This window comes from Notamacropus eugenii, chromosome 3 (assembly GCF_028372415.1).
Source record: "Notamacropus eugenii isolate mMacEug1 chromosome 3, mMacEug1.pri_v2, whole genome shotgun sequence".
In the NCBI taxonomy this organism is placed as follows: Eukaryota; Metazoa; Chordata; class Mammalia; order Diprotodontia; family Macropodidae; genus Notamacropus; species Notamacropus eugenii.
In genome coordinates, this window is record NC_092874.1 from 250,232,844 (window position 1) to 250,253,442 (window position 20,599).

The 20,599-nt window shown below is 40.9% G+C and overlaps 1 protein-coding gene across 1 annotated transcript in view; it reads left to right on the forward strand.

The window, feature by feature from the left end:
• The first annotated feature begins 3,084 nt into the window (after positions 1–3,084).
• Positions 3,085–20,599, forward strand: part of TRHDE (thyrotropin releasing hormone degrading enzyme) — a 511,960-nt gene continuing 494,445 nt past the window's right edge. The window contains exon 1 of the mRNA XM_072655393.1: positions 3,085–4,211. Within this exon, the coding sequence (XP_072511494.1) occupies positions 3,304–4,211 (908 nt within the window). The 5' untranslated portion in view covers positions 3,085–3,303. The remainder of the gene's footprint in view (positions 4,212–20,599) is intronic.

Sequence of the window (20,599 nt, forward strand, 5' to 3'; positions counted from 1 at the left end):
CCTCTCCCATTTTACTGGTTGGGAAAAACTGAGGTCCAGATAGGGAAAGTGACAACTAAAGTCAGAGGGAGTTTCCTTTGCTTAACTGATTTATATGATGAAACAGAAAAAGAAACCAACTACCATGGAGTACATACAACCAAATGCATATGGATGGCAAGAGCTTGGTGACTTAAAAACAGAAGAAAAATTTAACTTGAGCAGCATGTGGCATTTCCCTTTGTCTGTTACTAGCGGCCCACATAAAATGTGCTTTAAAACATCCTGCCACTTCTTTTATATTACATTTTAAAGGCTTTAAATAGATACTTTGAATTTATGGCATTGGTCATTTCTCCCATTTGGGTGATGATACCTAACCTGGCAGGGTAATGGCCTTCTACTACTACTACTAATCTTGATGGCTTAGTAGATAGAGCACAGGTGCCAGGACTGTAGTCAGGAATACCTGAATTCAAATTCAGCTTCATCTACTAGCTGGGCATGTTATTTAACTTCTGTTTGCCTCAGTTTTCTCATCTGTAAAATGGGGTTAATAATATCATCTACCTCCCAGGGATGGTGTGAGGATGAAATGGGTTAATAATTGTAGAGCCCAGGCACTGGGTTAAGCATTATATAAGTATTAGCTATTGTTATTATCAATACTATTTCTATAAGTAGGTGGATAACGGAAGCTTAGTTGTAATTGGTCAGTTTGCTGTGTGACATGTTTCAACTTTGTACTTATGGGACTCCAAAGGCAGTATAGCAATAACAAATTACTCGGGCAAGTCTATGAAATAATTTTTAGAAATGGGGTAGTTTTCATAATGTCAGCTAAATGTGAAGACCCCAAAGGCTCTGCAAATAGCAATTACTTCCCACCTTCATCTTTCAAACTACTGTTTAGGCTCAGGACCCATAGGGATTTGTTTTTCTTAAATCTGGGGATTCCTGAGCCTTGTGTCATCTTTCAGGAGATGGCTTTCTGTGAATTGTTTTCATCATATTTTTGCCACACTAATTCTGAAAGGCTGTGTCCTATGCTCATATTCTCCCTACACTATAATGAAAAATTCCCACGAAAGCAGCCAGTTCACAAACAGGTAGAGAGTCCTCCTCAACATGCTTCCCTGCACCCCACTGTCAAGTCTGACTAATATGCAACTCAGAAAACACTTCCTGTTGAGATAACTCTTCTGAAAAGGTTTAAGCAACTTTTTAAGGATTAAAATTGGAAAAGTCACAATAAATATTAGTGCAAAGTGAAACAGTCAGTTATCAGTGCCATGATACAATTGAGCAGTATTACACTGTCTTGGATAATTCAGAATCAGATCTGAATTAACTGGAAAACTGCTTTGATTCTTAACTAGATCAGGGCAATTTTGATCTTATGGACCACGTGGCTGATATTATGTTTTTCATAAATTCCCTAACCTAGAAACATTTTTAGAAGGTGAATATTAATCTTAGTGGTCTGTACAAGGGGTAAGGTTCTTTCTCCTAAACTTGCTTACCATTACCTTTTTTTAAATTATTTTTTTCTAGTTAAGAATTTATTTTCTCTCCCTCCCAATTTTCTCCCCCCCCCCAAATATGCCAAGATAAGCTCCAAATGTATATATGCCTTATGTATAAAAGGTCATATTATTTAGAGGAGCAAGGAAGAAATTGCCTTTCAGATCTATTGATAGGGGAAGAGTTCATGACTAAACAAGGGACAGAGGGGATCAGAAGACTACAAATGGACAGTTTTGATAATATAAAATTTAAAAGTTTTTGCACAAATAAAAGTAGTGCATCCATCAGTCTTCATTAAAAGCCTGGGTGTATATAGTATAAATATAATGCATGAAGTAAGGATTTGTAGAATTTACTTCAATTTCCATACCGTCCCGGAAATCCTCTGGAGAGGGTGATCCGTAATCTGACACATGCCACATCTCATCAGAGGCTGCTCTGCCTTTGCTACAGGGGTGTGTAGATTCGCCTAGGGCTCCTACGATTCCTTCAGGCGGAGCCATGGTAGGGGTGAGAGACTGGAGAAGAGGGGTGACAGTGGGGCTTGTTGCTCTGAAGATTTACAATGTACTTCTTGCAGGCTGCTCAGCAACCCCCTCTGGAGCTGTGGGTGTCTTGTGTGACAGAGCGGAGAAAAGCTCTCTAATCTCTCTGTGCCTGTCTCAGCTGCTCAGCCTCTCCCCCCTCCCCCCCTTCCTCCTCTTTCTCCCTCTCCTTTGCCTTTCTCAGGGAGTTTCAGTCACTGAATGCAGCCTGGGTAGCCTTTGCAAGCTAGTCTGGGCGCGTGTATATATGCACACACTCACACACACACTCGCGCATACACACACACACACACACACGCACGCACTGTCTCTCCCCACGGGGATATATACTGGAAGGGAACCCAGAGCATCACCTACCTGAAGGTGCAGGCTGCCTGGACACTTCTGGTTGACTTGGCCATCTCTGGAGGGAAGACACATCGGAGCCAGAGATAGCAGCTGTCCGATCCTCAAGCCCAAGCCGCTCGCTAGCTGCAGCCAAGGTGGTGGAGGAAAAAAGAACCAACAGCGAGAAGGGGGACTCCCGGGCACTGCCGTCACCCCGCGCCCTCCTTGCCTCCGTGGCGGTGCGGTGCTTGGCTCGGGCTCTGCCCGCCACTGCTGCTACTGCCGCCGCCGCTGCCGAGCTGATCCATCTTACCAGGAGCGCCGGGAAGCACTGCGGGAAGTCGAGTCGGAGACCGCGGGAGCTCTAACTTCCCCAGCCCGACTCCACCTCGGTCCCTCTGCAGGCTGTTTCCTCCACCGTTCCTCGCCACTGGCAGACGCTCTGGGAAGCTCCCGAGGAAAAGGAGGCTAGAGAGCGCTGCTGTGTGGAAGATGCGGGAGTAAGCCCGGTGGAGGAAGAGGGGCGGGGGCAGCATGTGCTGAAGAGTCCTGGCCGTCCAGCCGGCGGCACCGAGGCGCAGCTGGAGAAGTAGAGGGCGCGCTCGAGGTGGGGTGGACCAGAGAGGGTGCACAGCAGCTTCTCCAAGTTGGGTTTGTCCCAGAGCCTTTGGGGCCGAGAGTGCCTGGAGAGATGCCGGGACTGAGCGGGAGCGCGAACGCTGTGGAGTGCTCCTGCCAGTGCCCCCCTTGAAAGGTCCTGGGGTCAGCCAGCCCCGGATCGAGCCCCACTCCCTAGCTTCTCAGTTTGCGCCCCGGGCCCCCCGGCTTACCCTCTGATGTCGGTGCTGCTGGTGGCAGCGGAGGCTGCGACTGCGGCCGGCCCGCAGGAGGTGCCGGAGGGAGCCGAGGAGGGGGAGGCCGTGTGATGGCCCTGGACGGAGAGCGGGAGCAAGAAGACGAGAAGAAAAAGAAGAAAAAGAAAAAGAAGAGGAGGAAGAAGAAGGAGGGTTCCGAGAGGAGCAGCGTGCCCTTCAGCCCCATGATGATCGAGGACGACTCCGCGCTCCGGACCGGCGGCAGGGGGCTGTCGGACCAGTGGGCGGACTCGGTGGGGGTGCGGCCCCGCACCACAGAGCGCCACATCACCGTGCACAAGCGGCTAGTGCTCGGCTTCGCCGTGTCCATCCTGGCTCTGCTGGTGGTCACCATGATCGCCGTGCTCCTCAGCTTGCGCTTCGAGGAGTGCGGTGCCAGCGCCGCAGCCGCAGCCGCGGGGGTCGACGCAGACGGCGCTCCTGGGGGTGCCCCGGCTCGGACTAGCAGCAACAGCAGCGTTGCAGGCTCGCCCCACCGGCCCGCAGGGGAGCCCGGGAGGCCGAGGGCGCCCGGGGGCGTCGCGCCTGGGAGCCCGGCACCCAAGGAGCCGTCGGAAGAGGAGGAGCAGGAACGCTGGCAGCCCTGGACTCAACTGCGCCTGCCTGGTCACCTGAAACCCCTGCATTACAACCTGATGCTGACCGTCTTCATGGAGAACTTTACTTTCTCTGGGGAGGTCAACGTGGAGGTAGAGTGTCTGAACGCGACCCGCTATATCGTGCTGCACGCCTCCAGGGTGGTGGTGGAGAGGGTGCAGGTGGCGGAGGATCGCGCCTTCGGGGCGGTGCAGGTAGCCCGTTATTTCCTGTACCCCCAAAACCAGGTCTTCGTGGTGGTGCTCAACCGGACCCTCGAGGCACAGAGGAATTACAATCTCAAAATCATTTACAACGCCTTGATCGAGAATGAGCTGCTGGGCTTCTTCCGCAGCTCCTACGTGCTTCACGGGGAGAGAAGGTACGCGGAAGGAGGGAGAGACAGAGAGAAGGAGGGAGGCGGGTCCCCCTGAGCTGCCCCACCCCAGGCGGACGGACCCTGTGGTTTTTTGTCACCTCTAACATCATCTAGCTCTTTTTGGCCCTTGGGGAAGGAGAGAGGGAGAGGGGATGGCTAGCTAGTTAGCAAGCATACCTGGTTTCTCGCCTCTCCTTTACTGAGATCACTTCCAGCTTCTCTTGACTCTTGTAAAACCATTACCATGTAAGCACCTCCAATCAATCACCAAACTTATCTAGCCACCGGCAAAAGGGTTTGTTTACAAGGTTTGTTTTTGGGGAATGTGCAGTTTAGCTCATGACCCTGGAAATCTGCCAAGATGACAGTTGAAGTAAATTTTTGAGCAGTAGTACCAGAAACAGACCTTCATGTCTATTAAAAAAAAAAAAACAACAGGAAAAAAGACATACTGTATCTTACTTAAGCGCTGGATTCAGAACGGTGCATCCACGATTCCTATCCATTCCTTAAACTTGTTCTTAGGGAGGGGGGCAGATGGGGGGGGGGAGAGAGAGAGAGAGAGAGAGAGAGAGAGAGAGAGAGAGAGAGAGAGAGAGAGAGAGAGAGAGAGAGAGAGAGATATGCTGGCAGATGAAACTTTGCTAAAAGCACTTTTCAAATGGTCAAAAGTTCAGCACAGGAGAATTTAGGAGTAGCAAGGTTTAACGCGATGTTTCTTTACCGATGATGACTAGCGTTGTGCATTTATGCTTTCAAGCAAGCTGCCTGTCTCCTTAGCACAGTAAAGCTGATTTTACTCATAGTAGAACTCCAAGGCCACCGTTCACAAGTTGCTAGCATGTATCACCCGGAGTACTTGCCAGCTAGAGTACTTGAGGGAAAGCATCCTCAGGTGTCACCATCAGAGATGGCCATTTGGTGCTTTTTTGATTAGTACAACTATATTTTTACATTTTTGGAGGTTATGAGTATGTGCTGCTCTCGCTCTATTTCTTCCTTTGACCCATTTTTGACAGTAAAATTTATTTTGAAAATTAGTCAAGTGACTAAGTAGGTCAGTGGATGTCCAAAGAGGAAATCATAAAAGATCAACAACTTTGGAGGTAGAGTGAGATAGTGGGGGGTCCATAAAGGAACTGTAAAACCCAAGACGCTGCTGAGATGCTTTCAAAGGGAAGTTATTGTCACATGGTAGGTTGGTTGAGTCATAACATCTTCTGGGGGTACAGAGAAATTTTTATTGTATAGGATGAATAAGTACCTTTATCCTAATAAGACACTCATTAAGAAGCCCAGCGATGGAGGAACAAGGAAATATTGGTCATGTTTTCCTGATAAGTAGTATGATAAATGCACAGAGCATCCTAACTGTAAAGCATCTCCTCCTTTCTTTCAGATAGATTTTAAAGGCATACCATATTTCTTTAAGAAATCAGTCTTAACCACATTGCATATGGGATGGTGTTGGGAGAAGACTGAAAGGCAGCAAGCTAATTTATGTCTTTTTAAAGACTATTTTGGGGAGGAAGGAGGGTGATCCCAGCCAGTGAGTTCATAATTATAGGGATCTCCTAGTGTAGAAACTACCTTCATCCTTTAATGGTATACAATTCTTTCTATAGTTTATAAATCTTGAAGAACCAACTGGAGCATTTAGATGCTGAATGAGTTTCCTGTGGTAATGCAACTGGGATGCATCAAATAGAAATTGAACCCAGGACTTGCAGACTCCAAAGCCAGCCCTTTAGACCATGCTGCCCCTCTCTTTAAAAGACTTAAAACTTTTAAAATCAGATTTTTTACTAGCTGAAGTTACAGAATAGTTCTGTTATGATCAAACAAATATTCCCCAGAAACTGTTTTATATCAGAATGAAATATTCAGATTTCTCCTGGAATATGTCAGATAGCATTTTTTTTAGGCAAATGCTTTTCAGCGAATAACTGTTAAAAGGTCAAATGTTTCTGCATTTTCTATTGCTGGTTTTCAGTATAGAATTGTACATATTAGCTTTCTACTTCACTTTTACCTATTTCCTCAAAATCTGAATTAACTTGGTTATTCAAAGTTTTACTGAGAACACATGGTTCAGAGCTACGCTCCAATAGAAATGCAGGAGTCACCAAGTCTTGTCTCTGCTTCCAGAAATATCAAAACAGTTTTAATTCTAAGCAGGATGTTAATGAAAATTGTTACCTCCTACCCTGGTGCCATAGTAAATATCGTTTCTTGGATATTTATGTGGAGGGCATAGAAAATCAAATTCTCCTGCCCCCCAATCCTCCAAGTATGTCATCAAAGCTACAGTACTCCCACACAATCTTTCATTACTATGGTTACTAGTGTTTTTTTTTTTTAACAGACCAATATTATTCCAGCTATGGATAGTTTTCATTTTTACGATTTTATCATTATGAATGGAAGTCATTTGGCATTCTAAAAATGTCATTTATCTAAAAGGATGTAGATACAGAGCCTGAGTTTTCATTTAGTTAATGATTGATCTTTAGTCATACAAAACTTTTGCTTAATCAACTAACCAAAATCAAATTGGCACTTAAATGTAAATAATTTAAAATACTTGTAAAATATAATTATTATACATTTAAGGTCTTAATGCACATTAGTATAATCTTCTGCCCAGAAACCTATCTGGTGATATTTACCTGTAGAGCTATGTAGGGTGATGATAGTAAAATTAGATTCCCCTTTTGAAGCTTATCCACCAACTCTGTCCACCCCCATTGGCAGATTGGTAGTCTGAGCCCCTACTTGATCAGAGACAACATTATTATACCCTGAAGATCTGAAAGGGAGAAGTTGGGATACATAATTTCTGTCTCATAAAGCAATAAATTTAGAACATGTGCCTTTACTTTTGAGTATAATATTCATCTACTTGAGAAAGTGAAATATCGCCTCTTTTAGGCAATCTACTGGCAGAGACAGGTTACCATTTGTGAATAATGTTAAGTGAAATAATTTCTCTTAAAATTAAAATGTTTTCTTGTCTTTAAGTAAAGCGGTTCTTTCAGATAGACCACATACCTTCTTGAAAGACAGTTTTTTCCTCAAGTAGATATGCAGTAATCTTCCAGGATGTATTTTACCTGCCTTATGTAGCTAGGCACAATGGGCGTGGAATCAGGAAGACCTGAGTTCAAATCCAGCCTCAGACACTTATTAGCAGTGTGACTCTGGGCACATCATGTAACCACTTTGCCTCAGTTTCCTCAACTGTAAAATGGGGATAATAGCAGCACTTACCTCCCAGGGTTGTTATGAGGATAAAATGAGATAATATTTGTAAAGTGCTTATTAGCACAGTGCCTGGCTCATAGTAATCGTTTAATAATATTCTCTTCCTTAATGTGCTATGTGGGGGACATGCTTAGAAGTAGGCAAAGTACTCATTTACCTGAGGCAATTGCCTCTTCTAGGTGGCCAGATGGTGAGCAGGCCCATATTAAAAGTAGGGTACCTTTATTTAGATCCAGATGGTCCTTCTGAAACAGGAAATTTACCCAAGGCAACTGAATATTTTACTCACTCTCAAAAGAAAGAATGTTTTCTAGTGGCAGACTTCAGTTGTGCTTGTAATATGCTTAACAAAACACGTGGAAAAGGTAAAAGAAAGCCCTACTAAACAGATCTATTTGACCTGTCTTCAGTATTCCAAATGAACTAGTTATCAAGGAAAAAAAAAATATTGTTAAATTAAGTTTTTTCCTATATTAGAAAATGGGGCATAGGAATATTTGGTGGTCTTCTGGGATCTTCCAAGTGGCTCAAATAACATCGTATGGTACATGAATTGGTCTTTTGTAAATGCAATATCCAATATGTAATGATTTGTGTTTTCTTGTAACAGTGAGTAATTATTTTATGTGTATTGGTGGCTGTCTGGACCTGTGATTTCTTAAACGTAGGCAACAGCTAGTGTGGAAACTATACCAATGCAGATGGGCAATTTCTTCTCAATTTATAGTCTTAAATTTATATATGTATCTTTTTGAGGCAATTGGGGGTTAAATGACTTACTTAGGGTCACACAGCTACTAAGTGTTTGAGGATGGATATGAACTCAAGTCCTCCTGCTTCCAGGGCTGGTGCTGTGCCACCTAGCTGTTCTGCTGTTCCATAAATTTATATCTTAAAGGGCTGTGTTGGCTACTTACAGGTTAAGTGAATTGCTTACAGTCACACCCAATAGTATATATCAAGAGCAGGACTTGATCCCTGAACCCTTGATTTTTGATTTCATAGTTGATCATAGTTGACATATGCTGCTTGTCTACTTTATTTATGCTCTTTCATAAAAACCAGAAAATCAGCTTATTGGTTTCTCATCAAAAACTTGACTACTCTTTGTACTTATTCTGAGTGAGTGACTCTTTTGTAGAAGCAAGTGGGAATGAATGGTTACACATCTTTTTGCCCTTGGACTAAAAATATTTGAGAATCATTGATTTGCCTAATACCCAACTGTCTTGTCTGATTTGGCCACAGAATCAGTTTGATGATTTGTGTTGGTGCATACATACAGCTGTAATGATCAGATTGACTCTGTTGTTGGATTTGAATCTCAGATCAAAGGAAGCAAGTGATTATTTCCTCTCCTTCTCCCTCCCCTTCCCCCTAGCATACCTGATTCACCTGGGCTCTCTCTTGCCCCAGTTGCTACAAGATAGGCTGAAGTCTTAAATGATAATACTGTATGGATATATTTTTCCCCTTGAATTCATTTGAACTTTTTTTTTGTTTAATTTTATTATCATTCATGGGGTTGGAGTGGTTCTATCTATGAAGAAGCGTTACAAATTTGGAAAAACCTCAGTAGTGAGGGACTATTTATTTTATGCTAAACTTCAAGAGACAGGACTGCTAATTTTCCAGTGAATTTCTAATCTTTGAGTGTGAAGACTTATGTGAATACTGGTTTTCTCAAGTAATAGTTTAAACTATGTAAATTATCATGAAACTGTTATAGTTAAAGAAGGCTGGTTGTTGGGGGTATTTGTGGACCTGTCTAATGCTCATTAAACACCCTATTGTGGAAGAATCTTGTTCACCTGAGAGACCATATAGGCTAGTCGATAGACAGTTCCCCTCCAGAGTAAGGGAAACTTGAATTCCAGTCTGGCCTCTGACATATCCTGTCTGTATCAACTGCTCAGAATTCCAGGCAACTCTCTGAGACTGGGTTACCGAGCAAGTGTGGACTGACCAGTCTTGGTGGAGGGAATTTCTTTGTCAGGAGTTCTCTTCATGGATGAATTCATAGGTGTGTACTTCTCCTCTCACGCCTCCCAGTGGGGTTCAACTACTTATGGTAAATTTATAACATCTAAGGATTAACAGAGGCAGCTAGGTTGCACCGTGGATAGAGCACTGGTCCTAGAGGTAGGAAGACTTGAATTCAAATCCAGCCTCAGACACTTACTAGCTGTGTGTGACAAGCAATTCACTTGCTTGCTTCAGTTTCCTCATTTGTAAAAGAGTCATGAAGAGTCAGACACTACTGAAATGACCTAAAAACAAAGAATTAGCATGGTTTGTTGGAAAGGGTAATACATTTAAGGTATTTTGCTTAACAACACAAAGACTTTTCCTCTTGATGATGATGATTTCACTTTGTTTGGCATTGCCTGCCTTCTCAGATTGTCTTTGGAAGCCTGGGGAGAATCTCTTGATGATCCATGAATTCCTGTTTCTTATTTCTTAACATTTGAATGTTACTTTCAGTGTGCTGATTATCAGTGCACAGAAGCATGGGTTAGGGAGCAAGAATATTGGGGGAGACAGCAGAAAATGTTACAGAAGAATTACTCCCTGAAAATGTTCCTCTTTGTTACTAAGAGCTCCATCACTGAATGGTATTACAAAACCTTGGGAATATATAGTTAAATGGTGCAATCTTTCTAGGAACTGCCTCTCTTGAGTGCCAAGGGTATAGATCCATTTTAATTTAATCCCATCTAATCCAATCTAATCTAACAAACATTTATTCAGCACCAATTATGGGCAAACTGCTTTTCTGGAGATACAAAGATGAAACAAAATAGCTGCCCATAAAGAGCTCATGGTCTTGGGGTCGGAGCATAGCACACTCATAAATAAACACAACATAATTTGGTGACGGAGAAAGGCTAACAATTGAAAGCATCAGATAAGGCTTTATATTCCTAAATCTTGAAGAAAGTTCCCATAGTTTCTCCCATGTTCATACTTTCTTTTCCAGAAAGGCTCCCTTCTGCCTTAATACCTTAACAACTGCCTCTATATTTTTCTGGCTCCTACAGCTAATTTTTAACCAGCTACATGGACAGAGGATTCAGAGTATGGCCACCAGTTTGAAAATACTCACAGGCTTGGAAGGGATAATGGGGAAGAAAGTGTTATGGGAGAATAATAATGTTACGGCTTCTGAGGATGAACCTGCCTACATCCTTCATGTTATGGACAGTTCCTTTTTCTCTTTTCTTCATCCATTATCATGTGAGCTCCTAGAAGCAGGAGGAATTGGTGGTTAAGTGTCAGCGATGTTGACTTCTCCCCATGTAAACATTTGATGGTGTTTTTAGCAAAATGGATTGACATATGCCTGATCTTTTGCATCTGTTCAAGAACAGTAACAAAAGAGAGATAAAGGTTTATGAGGAAAAAAGTTGCTATCTTATCCTTGACAACTGTATTTTGCATGAAACTAAGGTCCTAGATTGGATAATAAGAATAATAACTGATATTCACGTAATGACTTAGGGTTTATGAAAGACTTTAGAATCTTGGGTCTAAAGTTGGAAGGGGCCTCAGAAGCTATCCAGACCACCCCCATCATTTTGCACATGAGGATACAGACTATAATTTTTAAGAGACTTGCCTGTGATGTGACATATGAAAAGTCTGGGAAACATAATTTTTGGGTAATTGACATTTTGTTAATCATGGCTAGCAAATAATTAACAAAAGAAGTCAGTGGCACTCTTAAGGACCAAAGACAAATCTTGGGGGCCTCTGAATGTTTAAAAAGCCTTTGGAAAAGGGGGTGTAGCTGAAGTGAAAATCAACTCTGATTAGTTGACAGCCCATGAGGGGGTGGACATCTTAATAAAGAGGTGGGCAAAAAGTCTTCAGTTCCTCCTGCAGAAAAAAATGCTCTGGGGGCAGCTAGGTGGTGAAGCAAATAGAGTACCTTACAGGAGTCAGGAGGACCTGAGTTCAAATGTGGCCTCAGCCACTTGCTACTTATTAACTCTGTGAACTTCGGCAAGTGACTTAATGCCTTGCCTTCTTCCCTCCACAAAAACAAACAAACAAAAACCCCTGACAAAACAAAAAAAGAAAAAGTGGTCTAATTGTGAGACTCAGCTGCCTCCAGCAATCTGGACAAAAGAATCCATCTCACCCTTAGACCTTGTTGGCTGGTTTTCCCATTCATAAGCTGGGAATTCTCAATTCTAATGGAAGACTCCAAGGATAGACAGACAGGGACTAATTTTCTAAGGGCAAGATCTTAGCCAGACTGGATGTTGTTTGTAAGGTCTCTGAGTCCCACTGAAGATTAAAAAGTATGTATCAATCTATTGACAATTTGGATAATCTCATCTATCAAGAATGCCTTTCAGAGACTAGTTGAATAACCTACAGCAGTTTCTTTGAAACCTAAATCTCAATTAATAATTGATTCCTAATATAAAAGAGAAAAATTTATTTCTTTCAGTGGTCATCTAAGTAGTTCATCAGAAGTGGAATTTGAACTGAAGACACCCTAACCTCAGAGCTCTTTCCATTCCCTTGCAAACATTATTATCTCCTTTGAGACAGACAAGAGCACATATAATTTTCCTTTTTAATAAGTCAGTTTCAAAGCAATGTGATTTGGAAGAATGGGGGTTGGATGTTGCTTCTGTCATTTGTTGAGCATGTGGGACCTTGGGTAAGTAATTTACTGTGGGCAAAACTCTGATACTGATGACACTGCCAAAAGACTATAGTCTCTAGAATCAGGGGTTCTGGGTTCAAATTTCATTTCTGATATTGTGAGATCTTGGGACAATCATTTAATCACCTCGGACCTCAGTTTCCTTGCTGTAAAATGAGGAGATTTCATCTGAGGTCTCTTCTGAGGAGCAGATATGGATCTGCATTGGCAGAGAGAGTTTTCTCAGTAAGAATTTCTATATACCAGTGACATCATAGGTCCAGCCCCACCTCAGATGATTTCAAGAAATTGAAGGACTTTGGGCTCAAGTAATTTGCTCAAAGTAGCAGAGCCAGTAAGTGATAGAGCTGGAATGTGGAGCAGTGCTTCCTTTTTCAAGATCTAATGCTCTTTTTCTACTCATTATCTACCTCTTAGAAAAAGAGGGAAAGGGACTTTGACAACTAGAACAGCATTTCACATTAATATAGTGCTTAATGGTTTATAAAGCATTTTCATACTAAAAACTCTAAGAGGTAGGCAGTGTAAGCATCGAGCCTGTTTTACAGATGAAAAAGCTAAGGCTCATAGAGGTGAGAGACTTGTCACACAACGAATAAGTAATATGAGGAGGGCTTGATTTTAAGCAGGAATAAGACTTCATACTTAGTGACTGGGATTTTCAGTTGTTAGAGTATGGGCTACCTTGCCTTAAGAAATATAAGTGACCTTTGGGATCCCACATAGCCACTAGGGTCTCTCTTGTCGTTGTTGCTTTTTGGCATTCTTGGCTGTTTTGTCTCTAGGTTCAGCCACAGGTAAAAGAAGGGAGAAAGAAAGATCATTGGAAATGAGAGGGAAGAGAAAATGTGTGTGTGTGTGCTTGTGATGCTCCTATCATGGGTTCAGAAACTGCATAGTTTAGATTCTTGTAAGAACCTGGCAGGACGAGGTAGAGAAAAACCCCCACAATAAAACAACCTTTTATTCTTTGGTCTACGATATCACCTCAGTCCCAGGGACCAGGGGACTCCCTCCCCTATACTGGCTTAAACACCAATACCAAGAACCAACCCTAAAGACCAGCATAAGTGAATTCACCATTAAATTTGGTCAACAGCTGCAAGGTCCTGAGTAATTCTCTGCACTCTCACAATAAAGATATTTAGTACTTATTAAAGCCTTTCATCATTTCAAATCATAGCATGTGAATTCCTGGTACTGTTCAATTTAGCCTTCTTCCAAAATAAAATAATAAGGCTGTAGGAAAACCATTTTTTCCTTCAATTAAAACACTTTCTATCAATGGTGATTGTGTTTAACTCTCATCTTCAACAAGAGCCTACAAAATAATTTAATATGTGAAGGGGGAAGCAATTATGTATATTATGTTCTGTTTTTATAACACAATTATTCCCATATGGATTGCTTCCTACATACATATTGCTCACATTATTGCATTATGTTTTTAAGTTTACTAGAATGGTTATTTTTTTAAAGGAATACACTCTTGTTTATGGTTTTGAGTATTTAGCATTTACGCTTCTTTACAGAAATGGTATCGGTTTAATGACTCATTGAAGTGCATAAAAATTCCTAATCTAAAGGATGGCCCATCCTGCCTTCCTGCTAGTGTTTCTCTTCAGTCATAATTTTAAACATTTTGCATAACAATTTGCTCTCCAAAGGGATACCATGTAACTTCTGTGACCTTGGAATGTGTAGACCAACTTCCAGCCTAGCCACCACAAGTATCAGGAAAAATGATTTCTTTGAAGTTGGATGATGCCTGTATATTTCATGACAACTCTCCTTTAGCTCTTTAGAGTTTTTACCCTTCATTTAAAATTCTTATGACCCTAAGTATACGGCAGCAGCTACCAGATACATTTTAAACATAATTTTTCATTATGTTGTCCATGAGAGGTGAATAGATCTGGTCAAAGCAGGTGCTTCTCAAAAATAACACTCTTTTTATAAGCTTTTCCTGGTTTTGGCTGATTCCACCTCAAAAGCCATGAATCAATCTGAATACTAACAGTGTTATGCAAATGTTTGTTTCTTGGCTATTTTGCCTTTACGAAGAGGCAAACGGAAAATAATAAACCAGAAATTGTTTTGTATCACATGTTGTAATTTGCCGGCAGGATCATCCAACATTAATGCATTACTTCTGCTGAATGTTATAGTAATGACTTGACACAACTGGCTTGCCTATTGGACTTCCGCATAAATGAAAAGAAATCAATTCTCTATATCCTTCAGAGGCAAAACAGAGCTTAAGTCCTCCTCCTTAGCTCAAGCAAAATGTCAAATTGACAAGTTGTTACGAAAATCAAGTCATTTATTTTAAATGGGAGAGAATTAAAATACATGTAAGTTATTCACATTCTTCTGGGTGTGCTGGAGTGACATTCTTAGAATGTCATTTCTGGAAGTAAAACTTTTTATGGTAATAGAGGGATTCATTAGATGACAGGGATGATTTTGGTTAAGGAATGCAGATAGAAATAGGTGACAAGATACTACATTCTCCCTATCACCAACCTCCTGTTGTTTTTCAATTTGCTTATTTCCTAGCAAAACCTTTATGGAAATATGTTTTTCATCCATTTCTGTTATGTTTGTTAATTGTTTCCACCTGGGCATCCTGCTGGCATTTCAAACTTAACATATCAAAAACCAGCCTCATCACCACTCCTCTTCCTGACTTCTGTGTTTCTGTTTATGGTGTGGTCATTCTCCCAGTCACGTAGGTTCAGCCAACATCTCCGCTATTCATCCTTGACGTTTTTCCCATTCCCTATGTTGTTTAGTTAGCCATAATGTCTTATACATGCTAGCTCTGTAATGTTGCTTGTATCAGACCCTCCGTTTCCTTACCCCGAATAGCCAGTATACCTGACCCAAGATAGTGCAGTAGCTTTCTCTCTGGTTTCCTTTTCTTCACTGTTATGCCCTCTAGCCTTTCTTGTGCATGACCTCTGGACTAATATTTCTAGAGTACAGCCCTAATTATGTCCAGCTCTTATGTAAAAGCTTGCAATTGCCTGTTGCTCAAAGGCTAGTTTCCTTAGTCTAGATACAGGGGCAGGGAACCAGCGGCCTCGAGGTCACATGTGGCTCTCTAGGTCCTCAAGTGCAGCCCTTTGACTGAATCTAAACTTCACAGACAAATCCCTGTAATAAAAGGATTTGTTTTGTAAAACTTGGACTCAGTCAAAAGGCTGCACCCAAGGACTCTATAAGGTCATATGTGGTCTTGAAGCTATAGGCTCCTCATCCCTGGAAGGTTATCTATAATATGGCCTTGACTGACTATCCTGACCTCTTAGCTAACATCCCCGTTACTTCCTGTGTCTCTTGGGCTCTAGTTGAACCATGCTTCCTATTCATCATTTCCTGAGCACACCTTGTTCTGTTCTCATTTGTTTACCTCTATTCACAGAATCAGACAACATCATAGCTGGAAGTGAAGTTAGAGTTCATCTAGCACAATACCTTCATTTTACAGATGAGCAAACTGTGTTCTTTAGGGTTTAAGTGACCTGCCTAAGGTCTCATATGTAAACAAGTGGCAGAATTGGGCTTTGGACCCAGGTCTTTTGATGTGGAGTATAGAATTCCTTTTATACCACAATGCCATATTGGTACCTTGACGTGGGGAACTCTCCTCCAGTCCCTACCTATGCACTTCCTACTATTCAGCCTATCTTTTTAGGTCTAGCTCAAAATATACTCCTTCTAACAAGCTTATCCTATTTTATCTTCTCCCTACCCTCCTCATGTAAAAACCCTTTATTTTACAGATAAAGAAACTGAGACCCAGAAAAACCAAATCCTTTTTTTCTGAACTTCCATGGGACAGTCTTTCTCTCTTGCTCACTTATCGTATTCTTTACTGTATTATACTTATTTTTATGCCCATTTCATCTCCTCTACTAGAATGTAGACACCTTGAGGGTACCAATCATGTTGTATTAACCTTTTGTTTCCTATGGTGCCCGGTACCCTGAAGATATCTATCAAGTGAATAAATCAGTTAAGAGAGTTAAAAACCTTATCATTCATGCTTTCTTTCCTCCCTGGTCCTCCATGTTACTCTCTCAATAGAAATTATTCAGATGGAAAACGTAGCTGTCCATAAGTTAGCATTTAATAAAAAAGCTCAAAAAGCAGATACTGTTTATACTTTTTGTTTGCCTTGCCCATGGATATCTTTCTAGTTCCTAATTATTGAATTAAAATTCTCTTCCACTCTTCTTCAGGTGCCAGAGTGTGAAATTGTTATTTCCTCATTTAGATAATACCTAAATGCATGCAGTTATCCCTGCATGTACATACCTATGTGTACAAAGTCAGTGGGAATTATAGTCATCAAAAAGAGTTGCCATTTCTGTTTTGATTCACAGGTTTCTTCGAGTGGCCCAAATTACATGAAGTATTTCCAGGATATGAGTATTTGGATTTATCAACTGCTCATTAGCCAAGATGTAGTAGAGCGTCAACTTTTAATGAGCTCTTTCCTAAATATTAGCTGTCTTTGCTTTGGGAACTAAAATCTAATACGTTATGATAGAGACTTCTCCCTCCAAGGATGTTCTATGATGCTCCATGTTCGAGTCACTCGATGCATCGTGTATATGACCCTTTATAGCTATCTTTTAATATATATACACTTTGTTTTGCCCACTTGATTGAAAGTTCCTTGAGGGTAGGGCTCATGGTCGTAACTTTGTTTGACTTCCCAAAAGTGTTGAATGCATTGATCAACACATTTTGGGGGCTCAGTGGAGAATGATTAATGGGAGCTATATTTGCAGAGGTAGCTTGGTATAGTGGAGAGGGTATGGAGCTTCAAGTCAGGAAGATTTAGCGTCACATTCTGACTCTGCCCTTCCCTAAGCCTAGATGGTCCTGGGGAAGTCACTTAACCTCCACAAGCCTCAGTTTTCTCATATATAAAATGGGAATGTTATTCTTAATGCCTTCCTCACAAGTTGTCGTAACATATGTAAAGCAGTGATTAATATACATCAGTAGATTAATACTCACCAGTAGAACTATATGTGGGTGATTGACAGAGAGGGAAGGGGGAGGAAAAGCTAGTCTGAGTTCAAATTCAGCCTCTCACTCTTAATAGTTATGTGATCCTGGGCAAGTCACTTTAACTTTGTCTGCCTTAGTTTCTTCATGTAGAAAATGAGGATAATAATGTATCTGTCTCCAGGTTTGTTGTAAGGATAACGTGAGATAAGATCTGTACAGTGCTTTGAAACCCTTAAGGTCCTATTTAAGTTCTATCTGTTATTATTATCCTCAGTATTAGTATTTGCCAGGCCTAGAGGCCTGAGGGCTACCCGAGTCTTCTTACCTCTATCCCGAGGTCTTCGGTTGGCCAAACCGGATGCTCGTATGAGAGAAAGGACGTTCCAGAGTCGAACAAGGGTTGAGCTTTATTTCAGGGTCTAGTTACAAGTGCAGGGGAATTCTTCCTTAGGAGGGAAAGAGAAAGATCTCCCAAGGAGGCAAAGATCTTACAATAAAAGATTGGAAGTAGAAGTATAAGCGGGGAGAGAGGGGGAGGGGAGAGAGGAAAAGCGGAGCCTTGTTGTCCTCACTGCTCCGTGCCCCTCCGCCCAAGAGAACTTTCAGGCTTTCCTGATCCTGCTTAAACCCTCCAGTCGCATAGTTTGCATCTAAATACCGTGCTGTTAGATAACAATAGTGTGCCCAGATCCGGGACAATCTCGAGGGCGGGGAGATCTCTCTCCCATCACGTTTCTCACGGGAAGAGGCGGAAATACACGAGATAGCTCGGTTCACCTCGATTCCCAGCCGTTTCCTGGGGGGGTCTCGTGAGAGCTCTAAGATTTAGAAGTTCCCACCTTTACCCGCCCGAGACTGTCCACACGGAATTGAGCTTCCAACCCCAACAAGTATTAGCAGCAGATCGGTAGTTCTTAGCATTTGTTGGGTGGGTATACTCACGCTGCTGAGAAACTGATCAAAGTGAATCATTAGAGTTAGAAATCACAGAGACTTGAAAGGTTAATCAATCAAGTGTTCATTGAATACTTTGGATGTTCTAGGCACTGTGCTAAGGCCAGAGTGGGAGCTACAAAGAAGTCTAAAACTACTGAAGCAAATTACAATTGGAGGGACCTAGTCATATAGACATAAAAAATTAACTCATACTACAAGGTGGTATATTGTGAGAATGATACCATATGATAAGTGTTAGAGGAATTCAGAAGGAAGAGAGATCCCTGTAGCCTGGAGGTAGTCAAGAAAGACCTTCTTAAGTTGCTGAGGTTTGAGCGGGACCTTGAAGCAAGTGTAGAGTTTGGATGGAGAGGACTGTGAGATCATCCTAGAGAGGAAAGATATAAATATGGGGGAAATATACAAGGATATTTTCTGGGTTTGTGTGTTTATCATTTTGGCTGGTCTAGAGCAGTGTATCAAATGTGGCCTGCTGGATCTCTGTGGCCCTTATCACATGAGAAGCTTGAACCAAATGAAAATGAAATTGGGAAATATTTAACAAAACAAGTAAAAATATAACAAAACAGAGATAACCTATGGTTTTCTAAATCAATATGCACTCTGCAAGGATCCTTATTTGTGTTGGATATCACTGGTCCAGAGGATGATTGTGTATGATGAGGTTGGCAAGGTAGGTTGCATTTGAAATCAGGAGACCAGGGTTCAAGTTCCAGCTTTGCAACTTGCAAACTATATGATTTTAGGAAAATTGCTTCTTCCTGGGCCTCAGTTTCCTCTTTTTTTTAAAATGAAGGGTTTATACTAAATAACCTTTAAGGCCTCTTCCATTTCTAAATTTATGAATCTAGTGGTTATATTGCCTATGGAATGCCAGGTTAAGAAACTCATCATATTCCTAATTTTTGTGGGTCATTGATATTCTGTTACATCCTATATTCCCAGTTTTAATGGCCTCTTAGTAGATATCTCAAGAGATCCTTTGAGTTAAGATATTCCTCAACACAAATGGATTGATGGGAGAGACAAACGTTCCTTCATTTGGCCCCTACCATAACTTCATTTATACTCAATAAGGAAAAAAAAAACCAACCCTACAACGTCTTAATAAATATCTAATAATCAGGTTAGCTTATAAATTACAACTTCATAAGTAAGTATAAATGATGAAATTGAAGAGAATTGCCATAAAAAAAGCAAAGAAAAAGAATACTGCAAGTTGCAGCTTTCTATTTTTTCTTTAAATTTAAAATTTTGATTTATACAATATTTTTAAAATTATCTTTATTTCTGAATGTATGCTGACTCCCTCCCCTCCACCAAGTGATCTATCATTTGTAACAAAGAATATAAAAGAAAGAAGGGAGAAAAAAACAGTTTCACGAAATTAACCATTAGATTTAATGAGCCTGATAGTATATGCAGTGTTCCATACCCATAATCCCTCACCTTTGCAAAGAAAGGAGGGAAGTATACTTTCTCATCTCTTATAAAGGGACAAGCTTGGTCACTATAATTACCCACTGTTAACTTTTTCTTATTTCCATTCCCATTTTTGTGTTTTTTTATATTTTTCATATTTGCTTCCTGGTTTTACTTATTTCACTTTCCTTCTGTTCATTGATATCTTCCCATGCTTCTGTGAATTCTTCATATAGTTTGCTTCTTATAGCAATTGCCATATTTGCTTCATATATAGTACATTGCTTCTTCTCCACTCTAAGTCTAATCCTAATTCTATTACATTCATATTCCATACTTTCTTACAATTCTTAATGCTTTTATCAGCGTTTAAAAATCTTATTAAATTAAAGCTATATTTGTACTTATTTTTATGTCAGCATGAAGCTGATAGATGGGATGTATGTATGGAGGGAGGCATATTAGAGAGGAGTATAAAGGCTTTGTTTTATTAGGAAATAAAAATATTTGCTATGGGATTTGTCATTAAAATTTTTTTAAACCATTAGTGAGGACCAATTAGCATTTGGCCAATACTTAGTAACATTCAAAGTGCTTTCTTTGAATTTTAATATTTTATTTTTCCTCAATTGCATGTAAATACAATTTTAACCTTTGTTTTTCACAATTTATTGTTCCAAATTCTCTCTCTCCCTCTCCCCCACCCCCGCTAGTGAGAAGGCAAGCAATATGATAAAGGTTGAATATGTGCAGTCATGTAAAACATATTTGCATATTAGTCATCTTGTGAAAAAAATGGAGATAAAAATTACAAGAAAAATAAAGGTAGCAAAAAATAAAGGTAGCAGTTCTTTCTCTGGAGATGGGATAGCATTTTTCATTATGGGTCCTTCAGAATCCTCTTGGATCTTGGTATTGCTGGGAATAGTTAAGTCATTCACAGTTGATCATTGTACAGTATTGCTGCAACATTGTACAATGTTCTCTTGTTCTGCTCATTTCACTTTGTATCAGTTCATGTAAGTCTTTCCAGGCTTTT